This window comes from Halichoeres trimaculatus, unplaced genomic scaffold (assembly GCF_033239565.1).
Source record: "Halichoeres trimaculatus isolate MK-OKI-2021-1 unplaced genomic scaffold, fHalTri1.1 fHalTri1_scaffold_11, whole genome shotgun sequence".
Classification (NCBI taxonomy): Eukaryota; Metazoa; Chordata; class Actinopteri; order Labriformes; family Labridae; genus Halichoeres; species Halichoeres trimaculatus.
In genome coordinates, this window is record NW_027437189.1 from 26,624,856 (window position 1) to 26,649,937 (window position 25,082).

Here is a 25,082-nt window from a genome sequence, read left to right on the forward strand (position 1 = left end):
ACTAAAGTGTTGCGTCACAATCACAATATGCTTGGTGTAGGTCTGAGACACAGGCTTGGTAAGGTAAAAGTAACAGATTTGTGTCAACTATCAATCAAATATGCAGCTTTACTCCTGATTATGTCATGTACCTGCTTTAAACTATCACTAACTGGAGTGACAATTATGCATTTTGTATACAAGACTCTGTCTGTCTTACCTAGCTTGGGTAGATGATCTTTGTAATAGAAGCCTCCTTGACCATCGCACACGTATTTCAGGTCTACCTTGCCTTTGTGCCCCATTCGGTAGACATTGGTGGTGCCATTAGACCAGGTGACACTGGCCACGCTGCGACCAGACTCTGTGTCCCAGCCACGAATGTCCACTACCTTCCCAACTTTACCCTCCCCACCTACACACACATATACACATTGATAAAAAAAAACATACACAATCATACAGAAACTGTAAAGCATTACCATTTGGCTGAAGAGGGTGAGAAAGAGAAAATATCAGCTTTTTCAGGAAAGAAGATAAGGAAGATGAAGAATTAGTGTGGTAGGTTAGAAAATGTGTGAAGAACAGAGGATGAGTGAAATCATGCAAGCACAAAATAAACATATGAGACAAATGAGATGTCAAACAAAAAGGTGTGTAAGAGCCAATCTCCTTTGAAGGAACAGAGGCTGCCAAGTCTCAAAGTCGTTCTCTATAACTTTCTAGAGCCAGCTCAGTCGAAAAGTTTCTCCACAAATCAAAACATTTGACTGAAACACGTGAGCATCAGGTAAAAAATGAAGAATCATCATTTCAAATATCACAATTCAAGTAAAATTAACACAGCCCATTCTGACTAATACCACATATTTTTACATCAGGTTTTGTGATGTAAAAGAGTCCTTGTTAAAGTCATCAAGCTGCCCCAGCACATAATCACACCAACTAAACCAGTGACCTGAAAGAGCACATGGCAGGCTAGGGGTTACTGAGCATGCTCAGAGCCTCCTGTCCACACTTGGAGCAGATACCATTTAAGCCTGATGAGTGACTTAACCAAACCCCAGGGCATTGATTTGAAAGACACCAAAAGGACATTTTGACTCATTCGCTTCAGCCCAGGAAAAGGCAACATCTCTGTTCTCACAAACAAATATGACCCCAACCCAGGGAGCATAGAGATACATCAGCATTTTTATCAGGGACAGTTAGAGACTTTAATCCAGACAGCTGATGTGGGACATTGCTCTTGATTTCAGTTAAACTATTTCATGCATCAACCAGGGCAATAACATAGACCATTACATGATCTAAACTTGAATGAACACCATAAAAAACAGTAAGAGTAGAGACAGAAATGATGTCTGTCCTTCACTTTCTCAACACCCGCAATAAACACTTATCTTGAGTATATGTGATTCTCAGTTTATGCCTCTGCACAAGGCTGGAAAACAAGAAAACAAAGAAAAATGTACAACAAGGACTCTGTAAAGACACACTGACAGGCACATCTGTGGAACAGACTCACATGAGTCACCAGCAGTATAAATGCACACAGACACATACTAACAGGACATTTCGAAGGTTAATGAGACGTGAGGTTAGAATGTTATTATGGGTTGTGGATGGAGAAACACTTTGAAGAGGTGCAGCTTCATGCTCGAGGAGGTAGAGGGGGCCTGCTGAGTCCGCAGAGCAGTGTTAGTGGTTAAGAACAGTCCGCCACAAAGCACCACCACTCACCGTCTTGGTTTCCCCAGTCCCAGTCAGGTCCACGAACCACTTTAACCCCCTGGAAGATTCCTTTGAGGATGATCCGCGGGAGGTTTTGCCTCGGTGCCAAGCTCACTCTGTGATAAGAGCATGAAGACACAGCTGAATAAACTGCACCACGGGCCATTACACAATGTCAAGACCTGTTACGAAATGCCTAATACACCACTTTGTGCAAACGTACACATTTAACCTCAAAAGGACATTCAGTGCTCCCTCTGACCCCGCACAGAGACACGAATACATTGTGTGCTATATATGATTCATGACCAGGGCTGCCAAACATTTGTCAGGCATGTGACTGATACATAATCAATAAATCATCACAAGCTCATGAAATATAAATGTGAGGAGGAAAATATTCCTAAATGCCCAAGAACATGGGTTGTGTTCATTGCAAAACCTACATTTTCCCACATACTTCTTTCTTGCATATCACAGATCAAATCTGCAAAAATACAACACTAGATGAAGATACCATTGCCAGATTAAAAGCTTTATTAATAAGAATTTTCAGATGCAACACATCTTTATACTAGGATTATGATTTTGCAAAACTGTAGTGAGTATAGTGATATACTGCAATAATTGAAATGTTATTTAAGGAAAAAGACACCAGATGCAAAGTCTGAATGAAAATAAGTAAAATAAGACTGTTGATACCAAAAAATAATTAAAAATAAATTCATCACAGTTATCTTAGCACTGCATTTTCCACTATCTGTGTAAAAGAAATTATTTTCCAATATGAAGTTAAATGATGAGTATAATTTAAATAAAAGGTACATTATTATTTATAATTAATTTAACTATTACAATATAAGAATATTTCCATGTTCCATTTCTGTTCAGATCAACATCAGTAGTTTTTAAACAATATTCCTGTATTCATCATTTTTTTTCTTTTTCCTCTGTTAAACTAAAAACACGAGTGTTGCTTCAACATGTTGGGATTATTTCCTCACGAACAGGAATCTGTAAAAAGTGTTCCTCACAGTTACGCCATCTTCATCTCCTGCGTCCTACTGTAGAGAACGTGTTCACCTCTTGGAACCAAACACTATTTAATTCTTCTTCTTTCATTTCATCTGTATTGATATAAGAATCCAAGACACTGTCAAACAGATGATGGCCCAGTTTGCTGAGCTGCATCTACACAGCGGTGGTGCTTTAGTGAGCGGTCAAATGATAAGTTGTGCTCTTACTCGACATGTTTTTACTTCTGGGAAGACTTCTAAACAGTAAATTGAAGAGAACACAGAAAACCTATGCAGCACCACTGGAGCCAGTGTCAACATCCCACAATGAGCTACACATTCAACAGTAAAAACAAATTCTGACTGAGAAGCCTCTTATCATCAATACAGAACATACCTTATGGTAAAGATTTGATCAGATCTTGGAGCAAAGGAGCTGCCTATTCCCATACTTTCTTGACGTGATCAAATCCAAGCTTCCTTTCAACCCGAACAGCTTTTCGGATTGACTCAAATTCATATAAATCCTGTGTGATCAAAAGAAAAAGTGCCTTGGGAGAGCTGTCGTCCTCAGGGAGCTTCATGGAGGCTTTGCTGCTCCTACATGTCTCTCTTGTGATGGGGTTTCGCTTAAAGTTAGCCCCAGCTAACTTCATCCCCTGTCACTGGACAGATTTTCTAAGTTCTCTGGAGCTACACTATCAAAGAGTGGCACATCAGGCTCCAACAAACAACAAACACTGAACCTCAGCGTGGGACTGAGTCTGGACAGGTCTGTGCTGAGAATGGTGAGTATCTTAGTACACAGCTTTGAGCCTAATCCCTGGAAAGCAGAGCCATCAGAAAACAGGCCACCTCAGGGCAAGGCAAAGAGCATAAGGCTGTGTGTTTACATGTTCACATCTAAATACATGAAAGTTGAATAAGGTCAAAACAGAACAGGGCTGTGCATTTACATCAAAGGTCCTCAAAAAGAGTTTCATGCATTAAACACATCTAATATCTTGTGCTGGAGCGTGATCTTTTAAGGAACAGGCCATAAATCACAGCTTAAACAATTTATCAAATTGAAACCAACATCCCAATGTAATAGGATGCAATTTTCAAAGGCAAGCACTGCAATTATTTTTATTGTTATTTTTTTTAAGTTTTATGTACAGAGACCTGGAGAATATAGTAACTTGTACTTGTTCTTTAAAACCAGCAAAAGTGGAAATGCTGTTTTTTCTGGCAAAAATATTACACATCTACAAGGCTTGAAGTTAAATCTATCAGCATTTTAATGTGACTGTAATAGTAAAATGAAGATTTTATTTCTCAACAGTTCATCTCATTTTATCATAACATATCAGCCTGGCGTACAGGTAAGAACTGTTTATATGTTGATACTATTCTTTGTCGTGTTGGTCATACTGTACAATGAAGAAGATAAACAACCCCCCAAAAACAATCACAATCGCAATATTGCTACAAAAAATCCCAGTCAGATTGTTTTACAAAATTGTTCAGCCCTAACATAAATAGTAAAATTGAGATGAAGCTAATCAAAACAGTGTTGGTTATAGCATGTTCCAGACTTCCTGAACTCGTAGTATTACGGGTCATGGAGGGTGTGGCAACCTGTGCCAATGTCCTGATGGCAACAAGTGGATCTACTTCAGGCCTGAAGAACTGATCTGAACTGTGTATGATGTGTTAGCAAGTTCATTCAGAGAAAAGATTGTCTCAAAATAGTTCAACAGTAAAAAGGATGTAAACTAGCACGCTAGCATTAGCTGTTTCTCGGAATATAAACATGACCTGAGTGTTGCTGCCATGTTTATTCTCAGTGTAGCCTCTTCGGGAAAGACAACAGCTCTGTCAGAGGATCAAGCTTTTTAATCCTGCGCGACCAAATGTCACCTCAGCTCCCAGACAGGATGAGGACGAGAAACCTACACCTACTGCCATGACAGCTGGGTCAACAGTCAGCCAAGGGTTAGCTTTACTGTTGGAAGGAAAGGAAGTGGGCAACATTAGATCAAATGTCAGTCATGTTTGTTTTTACTGTACTGACTTTATTAAGCCAGTGATAGCTCTGTTACATGGTTAAAAACTGCTAAAATACAGCACAGAGCTGTCAATCAGTAAAATAAGAATCATGTTGTTGCCGTGTATGGAAACATGTTAGAAAATCAGTTCATTATGATTTTTCTTTTTTGTAATCAAGACAACAGTCACATTGAAAAATGCACCTTTTAACCACCTTGAGCAGGAAAAGGCTGACTTTCTATAGAATTAGGTCAGTGGGATTTGCATTTTACATCACATTTTCTGACATCCTTTACAAGGGCACAACTTTTTGTGAGGTCTGAGAGGACTGAGCATTTCCTCAAATAGTGCAAAATAAAATATGTGCCAAGTAACTTTTGATCACAACTTCTTAAATGGCTAGAGTATCAAAAATTACATTGGATACTTTTTCTTCTCTCATCACAAAGTAAGAGGACTTTGAGCAGCATCTCTCAGAAAAGTATCAACAATTCCTGTTAACTCCCAAGAAGAGAAAGTATTAGAAAGTATCGGTTTGATGTGCCTTAACTGTGAGTACGGGGGCGGGGAGAATTGAGGAGGTCAGCTGCAGCAGTGCAGCTCGATGTGCAAGAGAAGGATTAGGCAGCGAGGTGACCCGACAGGTTGCCTGGAACTGCGTGTGTGTTGTTTGTGTGTTGAAGAGCCGATTAACCAGCTGCATACCAACCAGCTCCTCGTAAACATATGGTACACGCATATGTTGCCCTGAGCACTGTCAGCATGCACACACGCGTCCCCGTGTTCTACAACAACAGTGTTTAACAAATGCAGGACAGTGTGGGCCATTCATAACACTAAACATGTAACCAACCTGCAGAGAAGCTTTTGCATTTGAGTCCAACACATCAGGCAAGATATCTTCAAAAATCAGGGGTGCCAGCTTTCTGAATACTTTTAAATAGACACTGAAATCTCATCTCTACTCTCTAATCTTTTCATAGCTTTAACTTTTTCTGTGACAGCCTTTTGACAACTTTGAATTGAACTCAAGTGTGGCTGTGCTTGTTAGTCTTTTTTAGAAGCTTTAAATTCCCATTTTCAATGTTCACACTATGATTCAGGAGAATTTGTTTTTTCTGTGTAATGTTAACTCTGTGTTCACATAATTTCATCTTGTTAATCTAATTAATAATTTTTTTTTTCATTTTTCCACTGTTTTTAATCTTAATATTAAGATTCCTACTACTTGCATATGTTATTTTTCTATCTAACTTATATCGTAAATATTTTTTCTGATTCCTTTCCCGATGTGAAGCTCTTTGTTTTGCATTTTTGGGTGAAGTGTGCCATAAAAAATATTTTTTGTTTTAATTTTAACTTTTAATACTTACTATGATATAATATCATAACAGTGACTTTATCAAAGTAACATCCTTGTGATTAGCAGCTGCAAAACATTTTGAAGACTTGAAACTCAGTAAAGTAACATTATCTTCATTTACTGTCAGTGCATGTCATCACACCTGATATGACATGCTTCACATCTAACACGTGGTAACTAGTACCTATCTGCAAAAAAGTTTAACATATTAAGACATTATCTCCACAGCTGAGACGGTTTTCACGCTAATCTAAAAACTTGTGGTTACAATGAGATGCTAATGTGCAGTGCATCCTCAAAGGCTGCTAATGTGCAGGCTCAGGCCTCACACCATGTTTGTGATGGTACAACTGGAGTGTCAGCACAGCCACTTCCCATTGTCCCCTCAGGACACAGTTAAAGTTTCTGCCAACAGCATGTCTATAAACTACAAATAGATCCACCCTGCTGAAGCTGCTATTAAAGCCTCACACATGTTTGGTCCACATGAAAGAGGCCCCTCTTAAGTGCACTAAAATCTACCCCACAGTCCCACCAAATAAATCACCGCCAGCAAGAAAACAAGTCCCAGTCATTATGAAACCAAGCTAAATTTGACTTTACAGGCAAGTATCAAGAGTGTCCCATGACTGTCTGATTAAAAATAAGTCTTTTAAAATCCTTTCAGTTAAATATGGGTCAGAGTGGACTGAAAATAAAGAAGCAGTGTGTTTGACACCACACACAGTAGTGGGCTCATCTATTTCATTTATCTGATAAGAGAAGAAGTGACTTTCATGTGATGTTCCACAAAATGAACACACTGTCCTTCAGGCTGAGACTCTGTTTTCACTGGGACTCTGAAAGAAATCTTTTATAGGAGGGATACAGAGGCAAAGCCAATGACTTTATGTTAAGAAAGGGTGAGTCCATGCTATTATGATAAAAACAAAGTGTGAATGTTGTTCATCAAAATCCTGCTTTTGATTTCAAAAACTTACAGACATTCACATGTTTCTTTATTACTTCCAGAAAAGATCCAGTCTGACTACCTAGAGACAGCTCCCGCTGATGTAGGAGAAAAACTTGAGTATTTTCTTTTTATCAAAGACTGTGACGGACTCTGCTTGTATGTTTATTTACTGGGGGCCTTGTGAACTCATGTTTTTTTGAGGTGTCTGAGGAGCTGATTATTATTTCCTGTTAGATCTGGAGCACCTTGGACCGGTACTCCACCCAGGAAATGAAAGCCAGCTTCCTGCAGCCTAGATATCTCTGAGTCTGCACAAGTTGTTGGGAAACTTGGTTATCTCTAAACAAGACATAAAGAATCAGTACAAGTACAGTTATTACAGACACTAGTTAAATTTGTTTTTTCCTAAAAGGGATGAACCATTTCAAATACAACACAGAGTGGAGGAGGGATGATTTTTTTACTAGCAAATCATCAAGCGTCAACAACAAGATCAGCAAATACCAATAAAGTTTACCTTAATGAGTTCTCAACAACAGCAACCCTAGCATGGAGCCAGATATTTTGACTTTTACTGCTTTACCAGCCCACAGACATTAAAATGTCCCACATAAGTGTCTGAATCTAAATTAATGCCTGTAATAAACAAAAACTTCTTAAAATATTTTTTGATCAGGCAATAGAAATCCATCTTTGGACAGCTAAGTCATTGCTCTGGTTTGGTGTTGGGGAAGGTGATTTTACTTTATGGTATATCACAAAGAATTCAAAAAGTGTCAGTGCATATATTCACCAGATCATATTAAAACATATCTCACTGATGATGTTAAGCTATTCAGACCAGAAGTGCTGCAGACAAAAGAAGCTCCAGTTCCTTAGCATCCATCAGATTAGTGAAGCTAATTATGGCAGACAATATTCATCCTTTTGAGATTCTCACAATAGCATTAATCTCAGTTAAATCTTGAGGGTTTGTTTTACAGATTTCTTGCCTATGTGAAGCTTCAGTTTGTGCCACTGAACAACAAAAAGTATGCTGCATTTTTTTCTACATTTACCTCCTGTTTTATTTTCTTATATTACACATTAAACCAAAGATGTTAAGCTTCTTTCAGTTAATCTTATTCTACCTGAAGGTCTATATTTTTCTATTTAAATGCTACTTAATGTTACACATTTCAACAGTTGCCTCATCCCAAAAACAAGTTTGGTATGTTTTTTTCTCTGGCTAAACTTTGTTCAGTCTTGTAGGCCACTTTAACCACACCTAAGTATGTCAGATTCAAGATGTGTAGGTTTACATATTTTGGCATAACAATACTGTTTTGATTGTGCAGATTTATTCACAACTTGAAGGAAACCCTAACTCAGTGTTCAACATATTTGGTTAGAATATGATCACATAAAATGAAAATCAGAAGGGGGAAATAAAATCAGATGGATCAAACTTCCAATCATGACCAAGTCAAGACTTGGCCCAGGGGTGGCCAACCTGCGGCTCACGAGCCGCATGTGGCTCTTTGCCTTTCAGTGTGCGGCCCTTCAATCCATTTATAGAAATATATAGTTTAGAGTAGTGGTGTGCCAATCAATCTAAAATATTGATATACTGATGCCAATGTTGGGATCAGTGTTGATCAATATTTGGATGTACACAGTGATACTTAAGTTCCAGTTTCTCTTCTCTAGTACTAATTTAAACACACAAACACAATAAACCTCGCTTTGAAAATTGGAAATGTATTGATTTTCATTTTATGACATTTCGTTTATGTGTGAGAGGAAGTGTGTTTGTAAGACCTGTGTGTGACGTGGCTCTTTGTAGTACCACGGTAATTTTTGTGGCTCTTGGTCTCTGACTGGTTGGCCACCCCTGACTTAGCCTGAGGTTGTCAAATTTCATTCATCACTCCACTGTTTATAAAACTGTTTAAATGACACATAGATTTAAAGATTTGTTGTTAAAGTGGTACCTTTTACGACTGGTCAGAGTCTGTAAATCCAAAATCTCAAACACTGCAGCTTTAAAGAGATTTTTTAGCCATATTTTCTGTTTCATTTAGATACACTAATAGTTCTGATTGTATATGTCTTTCAGTGAAGCATTAAATTCTTCAGCACACGTTGTATCATATATGAAGCTCACTGAGTTCTTGAGGAGCCGTGCCAGCAGCACCTGCCCTACTTATACCTGGATGCAAAGTGCGTGAGCTGCCATTGACGGCTCTGGCTCTCAAAATACATATAGGTATCAGAGGGATTAAAACAACATTGAACAACTACTTTACCTAACTTCCTAACTTACACTTTGATGTGCCTACTGTTGTCTTTATTCTATCCTTCTCTGTGTATCAAGCTGCATCACTCAAAAAACAGCAATCAACCACCAGCAACAACTGAAGGTGATTTCCATACTGTTCATCGTGCTTGTCATCATACAAATTTCAGATGACATGCGTTTCAAACTCTCAAGTGAAAAATCGTTACTCATTTTAAAAATTGAAAGTCAAGAGATTTGAACAAGTCACAGAGTCATGACTCTTTAGATCCTTATCTTGGGCAGCAGGCTCTGGCGAATAAATGGGACAGAAATGGACCTGGACCAGGCCAAACTATGGAAGAAATCTGGGTCATACATATCACCTCGTTAAAAAGAGAACGGGCCATCCAGCTGACATTCAGACGATGCCTGGAGCCGTTTGGAGCTTTACTGTGAACTGATGCAGAAGAGTGGATTCTGAAGGGAGAGCTAGATACACAGGACACTTGGAATCAGCTCACTAAACATTTATCCACTGCAAGGCCGAGCGGGATTTGCCTAAGCTGACTAAACACACAACTGCACGATTTGTTTTGATGCAAATCTTGCTAAAAATATCTGCCTTGGATTAAAAACTATTTCAAAGTGATAGCTGATATTGACATAAGGCACATCTTCCTTTCTAAAACATTCACATAGCAGAGAAGTGAAAAAAGCCTGTTTAACTTTTCAGGGGGAAAGAGAAACGGGTCAAATGACCACAGTCTACTCATGAACCAGGCTTCAGCTGAACTAAAGCTCCTTCTGTTGTATTTTGGTGCACCACATTAACAATCCTTCTTTAGCAATGTTATCCTGTCCCACTGACAGATGCTACAGGGTGACACTAGGGGTGTTTTTAGCCGTCTTCCTTTTTTTAGCCTCTATAAATTAAAAAAATGCACCAACTAAGGGTTCATTTGAAAATGACAAAAAGAGCTTTAGCTCGTTTAGAACAAAAGTAATGATTTTTTGGTTTGCAGAATGCACTAATGCATTGAGAAAGAAAAAAGTAGTTTGGATTTGCTAATAAGACAGATACTGTTTAGCAGACAAATTTTTAAAAGCCTCAGGTGATGCTCATCTGGACAGGTCAGGACATTCTTGGCTGGTTTCATTATCCCTGTAATGCGAGGATTTCCCAGAGTCTGTGACTGATTAAAGTAAAGACAGGATTATACAAAATAATGCCGAAACAAACTTTGATTTTCTGCACTAGAACAAAAACCACTGGTTGTTGGGTGTCAAAATTTAAGAGTCATGAATCATACACCTCTATCTGCATGAACTGTGTTCTGAACTAAAGCTGGAGGATACAGAGATTAAACATGCTTCCTTAGGACAGGATTTTCAACATCTCTATGGCAAGATGAACAGTGATCCTTCTGGTTTAAATGAACACATCTAGTTTTGCCTTTAGCCTTCAAATTCTCTGTTCCAAAAAAAAATCCTAGCAACGTCCTGAGAGAGGAAGGTAATGTTCAAGTTTACCACGGGAAACTTTGCAAACACTTCACAAATGCACAAAATAGAAAACCCGATGATTTCATGGCCTAGATTTGTAGGCATGTACAGACAGGCTCTCAACTACTGGAAGTTTGTTTGAGAAATTAATAATACTAATAAGGTCTTAACACCTATGAGACAAACTGGATTTGAACAAAACCGGTTAGTCAAACAAAAAAGACAGGCCAGACACATGAATTTCAGAGTGAAAGTCCTGTTGGGTAATTGTCAGTCAGTACTCACGGCTGGGAGTGTGCTGTCTCGTAACGCTCGAAAGCGTGGCTCAGGTCGTGTTTGTTGTTCATGTAACACTGGGTGCACAAGTCATAGTCGAAGCACACTTTGCACTTCCATCTCATCCCCATGATGCCATGCTTCTTGCAGCTATCGCAGATTATGTTGGAGTGGCGCACACCTGGGAGAAGAGAAGAAGAGAAATAAGAGGAGATACTCAGATATCCTGGGTCTCTATCTCTATTCTGTTTGGTTTAAGACAGTCTGAAGAACTTGTCACGTCCTGTATAGTGAAAAAGGATCCTTCATGTATCTGTGATATGCAGGTCACTGAAGCATTCAAGGCATATGTCATGTCCTTACGGTTGTAACTTTTCACAATGGCTAATATCATGAGATGTGGAAGAACTGAGGCACAAACAGCATGACAAAAATACCCCCACCCCCTCAGCTCCTCATCTCTTCTCCTCCTCTTCGTTCGCTCCATTAATTGAAGGGCAAGCTTCTGAGGCAGAAAAATGTCGCTTTAAATGGAGCAAAATGCTAATGAGTCCAGCGTTAATGTGCGTGTGTCATTCAACTCCTAAATAGAGCTGGATGGCTGACCATGAGAGATAGACTGAGCTGTATCAGGCTTTCTCAACATGAGCTCTGTGAGAATGACGAAGCAGGCGAAAAATATGCAGGATGTCTGCGTAAAAATAGCTTTTCAACAAAACATGAGACCATGGAGGCTAAAGCAGAATCTTTGTTTTTATCAGCTTTTTCAATAAAAAAAAGATTATTAGTGATGAAAACAAAATTCAGAATTTAACCAAAACACCACCAGACCAAAGATAATGATTTGGGGTATTTTTAAAATATTTTTGATGTTATCCAACCACTGAACACGTGTCAAGAGGGGTCATGGCAAATCCTGATACCTCAACAGGGAAAGAAGACTCATCAATCATTGGAGGTTTTTTGGTTTTTGAGATCTGAAGCATGCGGGCAGCTGGTAATCACATTAAGCATTAAAATGGGTTGTTTGGTTAAAATACATCATGTTAAGTATAGTATGCTCATACCTAAAATAAAAACTCCAGTTCTTGGGTAATGTCCCTTTGATCCAAACTGATCCATGGAAACTCAGGTTCCAAATATCAAGTTAAACAAGACATTTTCAACCTAAGAAACTGCAAGTTTTTTTATCATGAGCACTTACCAATTTGGGCATTGTCATAAAGTAAAAGGTCATAGGCACCCTGGTAACCAGTGCGGTAGTTGGTCCGTGTGCCGCTGTCCCACTGCACCACCACGGTCTTGTCTGGTGTTGTCGTGCTGCCCTGCCGCCCAATCTCGACCACGGTGCCCACGTGGCCCTCTCCATCGTCCTGGTTTCCCCATTTCCAGTCCAGGCCACGCACTACACGCATGCCCACCTCCATGCTGCCTCTGCTGGGGCCTGGCCTGGAGGCTGAGCAACAAGACCGGGGCCTGGCAGCGCTTTCTGTTCCGCCGCTGCTGCGCCTCCGGGGCTTTTGAGGGACAGAGCTGGCTCGTGCAGACGATATTGCAGGCAGGGACGGCACCAGGGGTGTTTCAGGGAACAGATCAGGGGTGACTGAAAGAGAGAGAAGAGAAGATAAAAGTTCAGTTACGCAAAGGAAAAAGCACCAATGCACCACATGGAAACACAAGTTATTTCCTCCACCAAGGAGGTCGTGTTTTTGGGAGAGTTTGCCTGTTTGTCTGAGAACAATGTAATTCAAAAACTAACAAACCAATCTTGATGAAATTTTCAGGAAATGTTCAAAATGGGATAAGGAAGAAGTGATTCAATTTTGGAGGTGATCCGTATCACCGTCTGGATCCAGGACTTTTTTTAAGGATTCTTTATCATTGTGAGATAGGGCTTTTTTCACCATATGTGTATATAACTCCACCATAAATGGTCGGATTGCTTTGCAAAACAACACAAGACAAGGTCACCATAATTTCTGACAGATGTAAAAGTACGATCCAGATCCTGCCAATATTCTGGATACTAAGATCTGGAATATGAAATATGTACTGGGTCTTAGGGCTGGGCAATTATGGTAAAAACAAGAATCCCGATTATTTTATGTGATATTGAAATCACAATTAATATACACAATTATTCATTTATTCAACAAACCACCAAAATTGTAGCAGACAGTCTGCTGAAAGGGAGTATAACATTAAAGTAGGACTAAAGTATTTGTGACAATCACAATATGCTTGGAGGAGCTCTGTGCTTTCTGAGTGCTTTTCTAGTTTTTCTCTGATGCTGTGTTTTTGGGTGGGAAGCTGGAATGCTGTGACATTTTTGTGCAAATTGTAATGATGCAGGAAATCTATAAAAATATGACACACAGCTTCTCAAAAAGGTAGAAAATTAGTTTAAGATTCTGAATAAAATTCTTTATAATACATGTATTTATTTGGCTATATATCATAAGCTAAGAGTGATTCATAGGCAAGGTGAAAAGCATGGCTAATTTTTCAACTTCTCCTCTCGGCCAATATTTTAACTGGGTTGAAAGTTGGTTGGAGTTCGCTTTTCTCATATGGTGACTGTCATCTTTGGGCTTCACAACGCCCCCCCCCCCCAGAAATAAAGGAGCAATGTCACTGGGATAAATAAATAAACTCATGCTCCATACAGTCTATTAATACAACAGCTTCTGAGCACGGCCTCAGAGCAAATGACCACCACACATGTTAAGGATGAAGGAAGATTTCTGAATCTAATCAATTAGAACAATGAATAAAACTTAGTCATGATGCTAGAAAACAACACTGAAAATCACTGCTCTTTACTCATTTGTATGTATTTTGGGGCTCATTTCACTGCTTTCAAACAAGCCAACAAATCACACAACCTGTGTGTTGTTGTCAGAGGCTGCCGTGGGAACTGGAGAAGTAACACACCATATGTCTCATTAATTTTTGAGCAGTGTTTTTCCCTTTGCTGGTGGATCAATCACTGGAGTCCTTGCTGTGCATCATGGCACACTTCTGGAGAGAGCAGCTGGACACAACTGTTACACCCCACTGCTCTAATCAAGCCCTGGCCTGACACACACACACACACACACACACACACACACACACACACACACACACACACAAAGAGAAACACACACAACTTGCAGTAGCATTCTTCGCCAAATCCACAGATTTTCTTCATGTTAAAGATAAACGCTAACCCCCAAACCAGCAACCATGAGCTGGACGCTGGAAAGATTTAAAAAGACAAAAATGAACTAATCCTTAAAAAAATGAAGCTTTTCACAGATTGTCAAGTGTCCTCAAAAAGACACAAAATCTCAATACCCTGTCACAAGGACACGACTCATGAGTTCACACATTCACACCTCTGACTGATGAGTCTGGTGATGTGAATGAATGCTGCTGAGTCTTAAAAAAAAACTTCTCGCAGGACGGAAAGAAAAGAGATTCATATGGCAGCCTGAGTCAGCATTATAGTGTAGGAAGGAACTCTTATTGAACAGCATGATCATCAGCAGAAACCTATCCCTGTTCATTAATCACATGTGACACATGAGAAATATTCTTGTACATGCTGGCGCAGTCTTTTGTCTTATTAACAAGCTTCGAACTCATTTAAAGAAGTTCTTGGTGAGACTGCAGTTCTATTTCTGGAGTCAAACTAAAAAATTGTTTAAGATGTTGCAGAAAAGAAAAGCTGCAAGCTTGTGAAAGTGAAGGACATTGGAAGAAACTCTTCATGAGTACAGCCAAAGACATTATAATGCTCCATATGGGTCCCTGAAAAAAAACAACAACAACAACAAAGGAGTGAGTTATGATTCAAATTATTTTCTTTTCTTCCTTGACGTTATGTGCTCATATTTTTCAGCCGCCATGCACCAAGCATGAACCTACGACCAGAAGATTTATTTGTGTATTCATATCCTTTATTTTCAGTGAGCAGTTATTTCAATACTGAGCTAGCAGGCTACAACACAGGAAAGTTAACACAAACCACTGCTTCACTGTTAGGTGTAAGGACATAAATGTAGCACCACAAGTTTGATTTTTCCAGAGAGAAACCAGAGCATATCAACGTGAGTCTGAGCTTTTGTTCAGTGACTGCTTCCTCAACCACACCCTTCACTTTGCAGGTGTCTACCTGATCAATCTACCAATCAAATCAAAACATTTGGTTTTTGCTGAAGCTCCACAGAAAGGCATATGACAAGAGGTGTGAAACTATATTCTGACAGCTTTTGACAGAGTACACTCTGAAGACAATTATCATTCAAAAACAGACAAAATCAAATTTAAAAAAAGCTTTCAAAAGATTCTCAGATAAACAACTACACCTATTTCTTCAAAAAAGCTCATTTTATCCACTCGCGCAGATGTGATATCACTTATCAAAGTGCATGAAGAGTTAGACATCTCACATCTTTACTATCTTTAATAAGAGAAGAAGCCTTGCAGCAACCTCCAGTTTATTTTTATATAAAAATACAAAGCAATGCAGAATTGCTAAAATCCCTAAAATCTGTTGTTTGTCGTATGTCCACTTAAAGGCTGGCTCCGTACAAGCATACCAAGCCATAACAAGTAATTTTCTCTGCACAAATAAACGTATTAACAGCCTGATACAAAAATTTCTCTGGTCTGAACAGCAAATTTCACTAACAGGAAACAATGTACAGGGGGCACATATTTTCTAACTAGGCAGTTTAGATGGTATTAAGAACGCAAGTTTACCCAGATAGAGGCACAGTTCAGCTGATTGACAGACAGGATCCCTGTAGCTGTTGGTGTGGAGGCTCAAAGCACCGCCCATTGCTATTATGACCCTGTGGACAACCTGCTTCAAAACTCTGTTTCAAAAACAGACAGGTGATGTCACTGAGACTACATCTATTTATTATACAGTCTAAAGTAGGAGCATGGCAGCAGCTGATGCAAATCCATCACGTTGTAACATTTCAGAAGTCTGACTGGGAGCATGTTACTCATCAGCCCGAGAAATTTTTAAACTGGAACCTGCATTTCATGGTAGCATATCTGAAATATGTGAACACTGGAAGACAAGACATGTCGGGCTTTTTCTTTTTTTAAAAATTCCACCAAAAGTCCAAAGCCACTATGTTTGGAATCAACACTGTCAATCCCCTCACCTTAGATCTGTATCCCATGATACTTTTCTCTCCTTCTCATCTCTTTTTTTTCTCCTCTGTCAAGAAACGTAAGCATAAACACACTTCATATTAAAATTTAATTACTCTTTGTATTAATTCACTTCTTTCTTGCATGTTTAGAATTTAACAGAGAATTGTTAAGTTCAAAAGCTGATCACTTAAAAGAAACCATTATGAAAGTGTGCGAATTATCTGATCAGCTAATGAACTGTATCAATAATTTATGACTTGGAAATGATTAAGATAGTCATCAGCAATGGCCTCAAATTGTGTTTTATAACCAGCAACCAACCCATAAGGGCTATAACTCTCGCATTAGTAGTATTTAGTACTCAAGAGTTGAAACACAGTTATTCATAGATTCATAGATCAGTGACTGACCATTAATGTATAACAGATCACCTAGATTATTTTGCAAATAATTGTGGAAAAAGTCTGCAAACACACAGACAAGAGCTTAAACTGAAACAAGCCCCATGTGTGAGAACACACATCTGATCAAATTCCTCAACAGATGGTGACATTAATCCATCATTCTCTGTTTGCAGTCACCATTAACCTCAAATAGAAGGACTACTTTTTTTTAAGGGGAAGTAAAAATAAACTGGAAAATACCAGAGCTCTGTGCATCATACTAAGACTTTTTAAAAGTTGATCCATTGCCTGTAGGTTGGAAGATATCCTCCATGTGGGTTATTTTCAGCAAGGATCTGTGGTTTAAGTGTACAGCCTGACAGGCCAGTCAGGGGGTTTGGTTTAAATCAGTGATAAACGGAGCAGACAGATGTCTGTAATGTGGCTCAGATTACACTCACACGCTTATCAAGATTACAATGTCATTTTGGTATTAAAGGCATCTGCCTGAGCATGCAAACATATGGGATGTAGGGATAAAAGAAAGGAAAGCAGCCTGCTTATACTCCGCTTTCTGTCCAAAATGACAGCTTAGCCTCGTTTATACAATGGAATTATATCCCACCTAATCATCTAACATTTCAGCATGCAAACAGAGGAGCTGTCACAGGCGGTGGACAGTTTGTACGCAGTATTCTTGGTGTGGAACAGAACAGGAAATGAAAGTGAATCTCTCAGTAACTATAAAATACAGTGAGTCTATAAATAACTTTAAACCTAGGGAGGAGAGAGTTAGGTGATTGTCTTACTTCAGATTTTTCCAGACTCCTCTCAAGCATACTGGATGGAGGAGCTGTTTGCAGACATAGTAGTCAGAATAACTGTTAACCTGCCACCTACATTTAAAACTATCCTGCTTCCCCCACTACCTCCCACTCCGCTGCCCCCACGGCATGCTGTTCCAGAGAGGATCCAGGGCGAGCACACTGATATCTTATCAATATTAAATAGACCAGAACCAGCTCTGACAAGGAGACACAACACTGGTAATACAGGAGGTGACTATACCTACAACAGTGTCTTCATTCCTATTACACAGCTTCATATTTTCCTCAGAAGAAACTCCTCTGACAGCTTCAAGAAGAGGCGCAATCTTCACTTGGAAAAACATTTAGTAATGATACACTTATCTTCTAAAATACTCAAACACAGTTATTTCACAGTGTTGACAGACGGTCACTGCCAGAAAATGAAAGAGAATCCCCAAACTGCATCCAAAAAGCAGCGAGCAATTACTGCATACCAACAAGTTATTACCTCCTGATGAAATTTGGGATACAGTCTGAAGAAAAAAAGCCACAGAAATTCAAACACTTTTGGCTCACCATGGAAAAAATCCTAAAAAAACTAGCAGGGAGCTTTTCAGGGATGGATCCGAATATTTTTAAGCACTGCTTTCATCGGTAACCGAGCCTCTTAATATTTAATGCTAGTTGCAGTTTAATGCTAGAGCAAGTGTGAGGAACTTGGATCAGCAGGGATCTCTCTCTCAATGCCAGAAAAAAAAAAAAAAAAAGACAAGACAAAAGAGGTGTAAGATACTTAATTTAGCTGATTGATAGAAAATTAGACTACCTATGTGCACATAATTCAGTGTTTCCTAAATTAATATGGCATCACTAAAAACATCATTATCTTAGCTTAGTCATCCTATGAGTCCTGTGGCAAAACAAAAAAAAATGTGTGGAAAACAGATAGAACACTTTCTGTTGGCATAATTTTTATATTAAATTCAACACTTGTTTTGCCGTGTGAAAATAAATGCACATTTTTTAAAAGTTTTTGGTTTTGGAGGTAATAATTTTGTGACTGATCCCTGGGACTTCTTTATGACTTCTTGTCGTAGTTATAAATAAGCCGGTGATGTCATTGCACATTTTCATGCTGTACGCAGACAGGCTTTTTTGTGAGATGCCTCACATTTAAACTACCTTTGCTTTGATCACAACAATAGAAAAAAAAAAAGTCACCAACTGGAATTTGCTTTTCATGGCAGCAAGCCTCTTATTGGCACCAGTCATGCCTCTACCTCATACATTTCAATTCACTGAAGCATTAGGCTTTTGACTAAAAAAAAAATGACTGTGAGGAAAAAATATGTATTTCAAGTATCACAGGCTACTAATCTGATCCTTAGACTGTATACAGAGTGGCTCCGCCATTTCCCATTGTATGGTTTTGAAGCCAAAATTCCCCAGTCACAGGTGCAGCCATTGGTAGCAGTTGTGCAGCTAGAGTCTGCGCAGTTAACACTGTGAGGGATTCTGGGAGCATCTGGGTGGAGCCAGGTGACAAAAAAAAAAATTTTTTTTTTTTTCTTTCAAAAGTCTAATCACCTGACTCTACCTCCTGACATCTTTTACTACACCCCCCCCCCCCCCCCCCCCCCCCCAAAAAAAAAAAAATAATAAAAAATAGAAAAATAAAAAAACACAAGAATGGCAGCTGTCAATCATCATTCAACATGTCGCAAATTCTTGTTTTTAACCTCTTTTAACTAATGAAAATGAAACTTTTCAAAAAAAGAGGACTTGAATACAAGGCAGCCAAATGATATCATTAAATCACCACAACAATCGGACATGAGAAACATTTCTATGAGGTGTATTAATTTTTTTTTAAGCTGGACCACAGCCCATCTGGAATGACTGGAGAGCTGGATTTTTTGACCTATACTGCAGCCAGTCACCAGGGGGAGCAATTTTTGTGGCGACCTCACTTCGTGCTGAGCAAGATGACGTCCATTTTTTTTACAGTCTATGAACTGATCTGATGACTTTGACTCTTCAGGTAAGTGTTGAGGCCAGCTGTAGCTGCACTCAGTGCACTCAGTGATACCTATCAGGAGTGGACAGTAGATTATTTGATTTTTCACTTTTGAAGCTCAGAAGCAAAAAAAAAATAAAGAGTAGAAACCAATCGAGGATTTGCAATCAGCTTCTTGAATAAAACTGAGTGGTATTTCACTGTTCACCTCTCCGTTACTATACCGCCTGTTCTCACGTGTAACCAGCAGACCAAACTCCAGGACTGTGCCAGTTGACTCAATGATGAAATCTGTCCCTGTTGTTTACTAAGAGCAGCAGCAATGAAATGCTGAACCTGAGTTCTCTGAAATCTGTGAGAACCCAAAATGCCCTGAAGAATAACATCAACAACAGCAGCCATAGATGACAGTATGACGCATAAAGATAGTGAAAGGAACTATAAAACTCAGAGATACACTCTCGTCTGGAGTTTAGTCTGAAAAGTATTGAGTAATGGTTTAAGAACCAAGTCTAATCTGCTAATTACCATCCAAATGTCAAACAGAAGTGTGTTAAATTCATTATTTGACTCATAAGAAGTGTGACCTGGAGAGAGTCAGCTGAGTCACATGGCTCTGGAGAAAGTCAAACTGAAAAGATTGGACAAATCATGGTTTATAGATAGAGTGAGGACTCAGTCAGGAGGATTACAGCCCTCTGCCTGCAATAACAGATGGACTGGCTTCCGTCACACACACTGCTGAGGGCCAATCTGCGAGGGCAACGTCACCCTCCTTCACACAAACAACGAGACAAGCATTTGGCCCCAACACTCATAAACACTAAGCCATAAACAAAAGCACACAGTCCAAAAATACTCAGGAATATTGTCTGATTTTCACAAAGGAACGTTGTGTTAGAGCTACTTTTTTATTACAACATCAGTATGGACTTTTATGAATCATACAAGTCACACATGTTTTGTGATTAAGCTTCAAATGATGAAATTATAAACCACAATTATTCTGAATCCTGCCTCCAGGCTTTAATATGGAACAGAAAGCTTATCAGGCCTGTTTCAGCTAACCAGCGTCGGCTCCCAGTTTATTTAAGGATTAATTTTAAAGCGCTTTAACTTGTTTACAAGGATAATGACTGCTTTGGGCAGGCCTACATTATAATTCTTTTTGTTGAGTAAAACCTTCAGGCTTTTGTGATCCCCTTCACCTGAACTATGGAACTCCAGACCAAACGTGCAAACTTTGTGACCCATTTACCCACTAATAAAAACAAACTCAAACACCACATTTTCTTAACTAAGGGCTGACTTTTTCTTTTACATCCTTATGATTCATGTATAACCTGTTTTTCTTTGCTCGTGTTTAAGTGTCTTTCTTGTTACTTATTTATCAACATATTATGGAAAGTGGGGTTCGTCCAACAGTTTCTGCACTTCTGTCCATAAAAGACACTGTGAGGAGTTTCACTCAAGTGAATAAATCAAGATAAGGTCTTTCTTAAGGCTGAATTTTAGTGTTTATGATTTGGTGGATGTTTGTCACTTCCTCTCCCAGAGTCCAAACTATCATGTGGTTGTCCTCTTCCAGTTCCCTCACGACACACTGTAGCTCTCTGATCTAGTCTTGTTGCTGGAGGATCAGAGTGTGGCTCTCGATCTTCACTCTGGTATCAGAAGTTTCTTCGTACGGGTTACAGAAACTTTTCTCTCCAAACTCCATGAGCTCCCTCTCAAAAAGACAGACCCTCTCTAATAAGTCCCATTCCCACCAAGCGGTTCAGTACGGTTCGTCTAGGTATGGCACACATTTTGTGGCGTTTCCATAGACTAATCCCGGGACAGATCCCCAAATAACAGAGATGAGCCATCCCACTTTTTGGGACCCTTTCATTGGGACCCTTCCATTGGGCTACCAAACTAAACCAATCCAATCCCGAAAGGTGGAAAATTGCACTTTGTATCAAAGAGTCACATGGAAATCACAAACAAGAAGAACTGCTGGATGTCTCCCATAGTTGCTCTTTGATTAGGATGTAGCATTTTTCTTCTTTGTTGGATTTATTAGCAGGGTACATTGTGTCGTGCTGCTATGGCATCATGCTATCATTTAACTGATGCGGCTATTGGCATGAGGGGGCACGGTTGGCTGTGAAAACGCAAACAGGACCAGGCTTCACCGAGCCATCGCGTACCAAACCGTACTGATCTAAACCGGACTGCTTGGTGGAAACAGAGCTAAAGTATTCAGACTGTTGGAGATCCTTGGTGAGGTCTCGGTGAGGGTACAGATAGAGGGGGCTTTGGATGTAGTGAAGCTCTGTCTGGGTCTTGTTGACTTCTTCTGGAGTTGATTTTCCTGTCTCTTTCTTTTCAGCCTCCTCTTCCATCTTCTGGAAGTTTTGTTGAAACTGATCAAGGCAGTTTTCTGATCCTTGGACCAGAACTGTCCCGTTAAGGTAGATGTGAAGGGTCAACATGGAGCTGGTGGTGTCTCCAGTCTCATATACAGAGATCTGTCTACCTATGATGATTCCATGTTTCTTGGTGAACCTGAAGGGCCCAGTCACAGTGGTGTGCTAGGCAGTTGGTTTGTCGGTGAAAAAGAGCAGATTAGTCTTCACTCTTCCTCACTGTGACTGTGAAGTCTGCCACCACTATCTCAGGACATTCTTTGAGGACTGCTAGCTTGAAAGCTTGTTTAGTTTTAACAGTCGTGATGTGGTTTGGATAGATAATCTCACAGCCTTCAATCATTTTGTAATCTCTGTGTTAGATTAGCTTAGCCTAGCTTACATATGGTTCAGTTTTCTATTTCTCAGCAGTTACTGGCTGCTGGTTCTAAGCTAGCTGGTGGCTGCAGCTGAATCCTTTTGCTGCTTTTTGGGGGGGTTTCTTGATGGAAATTTCCTGTTTCTTCGCTCAAACAGTCCAAGACTGTTTCTGAATCTTTTTTTGTCTTGAGTTTTTTCATAAATTGTCAATTTCACTTTGAAAAATTACTTAAATCAAAACTATAACTCTACTCAAGAGTGCATCTTCTCTTGCTGCCAACAGCTTGGCTGAATGTTTTAAAAAGGTCAAGTGTGTAAGGTCAAGTCAAGTAGTCTTGATGTTTAAGTCAGAATTTTTCAAAAATAAAGCCAGGATGATACTTAGCACTCACCTCAAAGGGTCTATGTTCAGAAGTTTACTGCCAAAGTTAGGCCAGCTGGTAGAGTCAGTGCAGAAGCATAAACAAGGCTTGATATGTTGAAGTTAGTAATTTCATTTAGCTCCAAATCTTTACCCTTCACCTTGAAAAAAAAGTTGTCATATACAATTTTTTTTACTAAAATAATCTGAATTCTTTCAGTTTGCTTCCACAATAAAGGCTTTGCTTTGGTAAGAGCCACAGCCTTATGATAGCATGTGATGGTACTCATGTAGTCTTCATCCCACAAAATTTACAATAATCCAAAAGGGGGTCACCAGAGTCAACACATGAAAGTTCCTCAAAGTACCTTTAAACCTTTAAAATTTACTTAGAGGCACTTCAAGGAACTCTCATATAGGCTTCAACCAAAAAGAATATCAGTGTTATTTTTTGTAAACAAACAAGGAACACAACTAAATTCTAATAAATTAATGTGTTTAGAAAAATGCAGTATACCATTGTTTACTGTGCGGATATGGTCAAGGACCGGGTTGATAAACTATTTCCTTAAAAAGGTTACCAAGAGTCAGAGGGAAAAATAACACGGCACTAGACCACATGATTGAATCTGGTCAGAGGCAAGAGGAAGCGAGCTGATTGTTCTGTGGAGGCAGGACTGAAAACAGTCCAACAAAGAGCTCTGTTTTTAGTCCACCCTGCGAGCTGCTGATCAGTCTGACATGCTTCAGCTCAATGCTTCAGAGCCACTGAACCATCCGAGGATTATTCATCAGATAAAGAATACCGGGGAGCCTTTACCCAGCACCATACAGCCTGATCTACATGAACTCTGAGCAGCATCAATATGGTAAATGAGTCAGGAGTGTTATTACTGGCCGACCCAGCATCAGATAATGTTATAGGCCTGGCTTTATATCCTCTGACATGTTCTCTGACTGCCTTATATCCCCACTTACCAGCAAAGCGCTTTCTACACATATGCACTTCTCCTGGCTTAAGCCTCATCAGCCTTAATATGAGAAATGAGTATAAACCTGCTGGAACCGGCTCATGTCAGAAACATCTGGTGACCAGAGTGAGGAGTTTCAGGAAAATCAATACGTACCCCGAGTGAAAAACACATTTAGAAAGATTTCCTGAGAGGCCTTAAAATAAAACACACTTCTCAGTGTCATCCTCATAATCCTCCTAAAAAAAATGTCACTCAAATAGTCAAGTTCTCATATTGATCTCATATAATTTAATAAATATGTGGGAACAAATACAGACTGTATCACCAAGGCATCTACTATTTCTTGTCTTGTCAGCTTTGTCCAAAGGCAACCTTACAAAGTGTGATGTCTGCAACAACAGTTTTAGAAAAGCAACTTGATACCGTCAGAATTGTTCCCATCAGCAAACTTCATCCCTGCAGCCCTTTGCAAAAACTCAACTACAGCAACCTCTGACAAGCTCCCTTAAGAACACGATATGAATGTTTGATGCAGAGATTATCACACAAAACTAGCCTGGGTTATGATCATACTCACTCCCCATGATCTTCAGCCCGCTCTTGAACATAACGGTGGCCGTAAATGTCCGGCACTGCACTTGTGTTATCCCAGATGAACCAGCAGGACCATCTGAGATCCTGAGAGCTATGAGGCCGTCATCATGCTAACGGGAGGGAGGGTGAACCCTCTCTGGCCCATTCTCAGTATTTGGTTTGCTGTGAACTTTGCTCTTTGTTTTGGAACATGTGGTTCTTTTCTACTCTACTTGGTTGATTTTATTTTTGAGTGTGTGGCAGATGTTGCTCAAGGACTGCACAAGCTTGATACCTTATCTGAAAACAGCATGCTAGCTGAGTAAGAAACTTGCAGGAGAGCAGTGTCAATCCTGTGACAGGACATGGGAATACATTACTTAATCTAATGATGGGGCATTGTGCTGTTACATAATCCGTAATGTGGGGAAACCTTGATCGTTTCCTCAGTTTCCTAAGGCTGTTTCACAATGTTCTGTATCAACAATGTGCATAGATAGCATCATTTCATCTGCATGGGATTCTTCACAATCACCCCCTCAAATGAATCCCATATTATACCTGATTAAAGGTGTCCTGGTAATGATTCTCATAGCACTGTCCCCTCTGTCTACTTCTATCTTAATCATATCAATTTGGGCCTTAGGCCTGAACCACAGGTATATGGATATTTTTTTGATCGGATATCTTTGTCCTCGATAAAAAAAAAATCTCTGTCCACACCACAGAAATATCTCTGTCCACACGAAGAGGCCAAACTGAAAACGATTGCCTTTGAAGCCTGCAATGCCATGCCTGGCTGATAAGGGCAGGTTAGCAAAATGTGAAAACCATAGAAGAAGAACGTTATGAGCATGCACAGTCAAACACAGTGACTTCTTGCTAGGCGCTTGACGTCATCACGTCAACACCAGCTCCGTTTA

General features: G+C 39.6%; 1 protein-coding gene across 2 annotated transcripts in view; it reads right to left on the reverse strand.

Moving 5' to 3' along the window:
- mib2 (MIB E3 ubiquitin protein ligase 2) overlaps positions 1–25,082 on the reverse strand; it is a 59,002-nt gene that overhangs the window by 24,654 nt on the left and 9,266 nt on the right. For both annotated transcript variants that reach the window (XM_074681382.1, XM_074681383.1), the window contains exons 2-5: positions 12,319–12,717; positions 11,124–11,295; positions 1,723–1,829; positions 200–394 (exon numbers count right to left, since the gene is read on the reverse strand). In XM_074681382.1, the coding sequence (XP_074537483.1) occupies positions 200–394; positions 1,723–1,829; positions 11,124–11,295; positions 12,319–12,541 (697 nt within the window). In that variant the 5' untranslated portion in view covers positions 12,542–12,717. The remainder of the gene's footprint in view (positions 1–199; positions 395–1,722; positions 1,830–11,123; positions 11,296–12,318; positions 12,718–25,082) is intronic.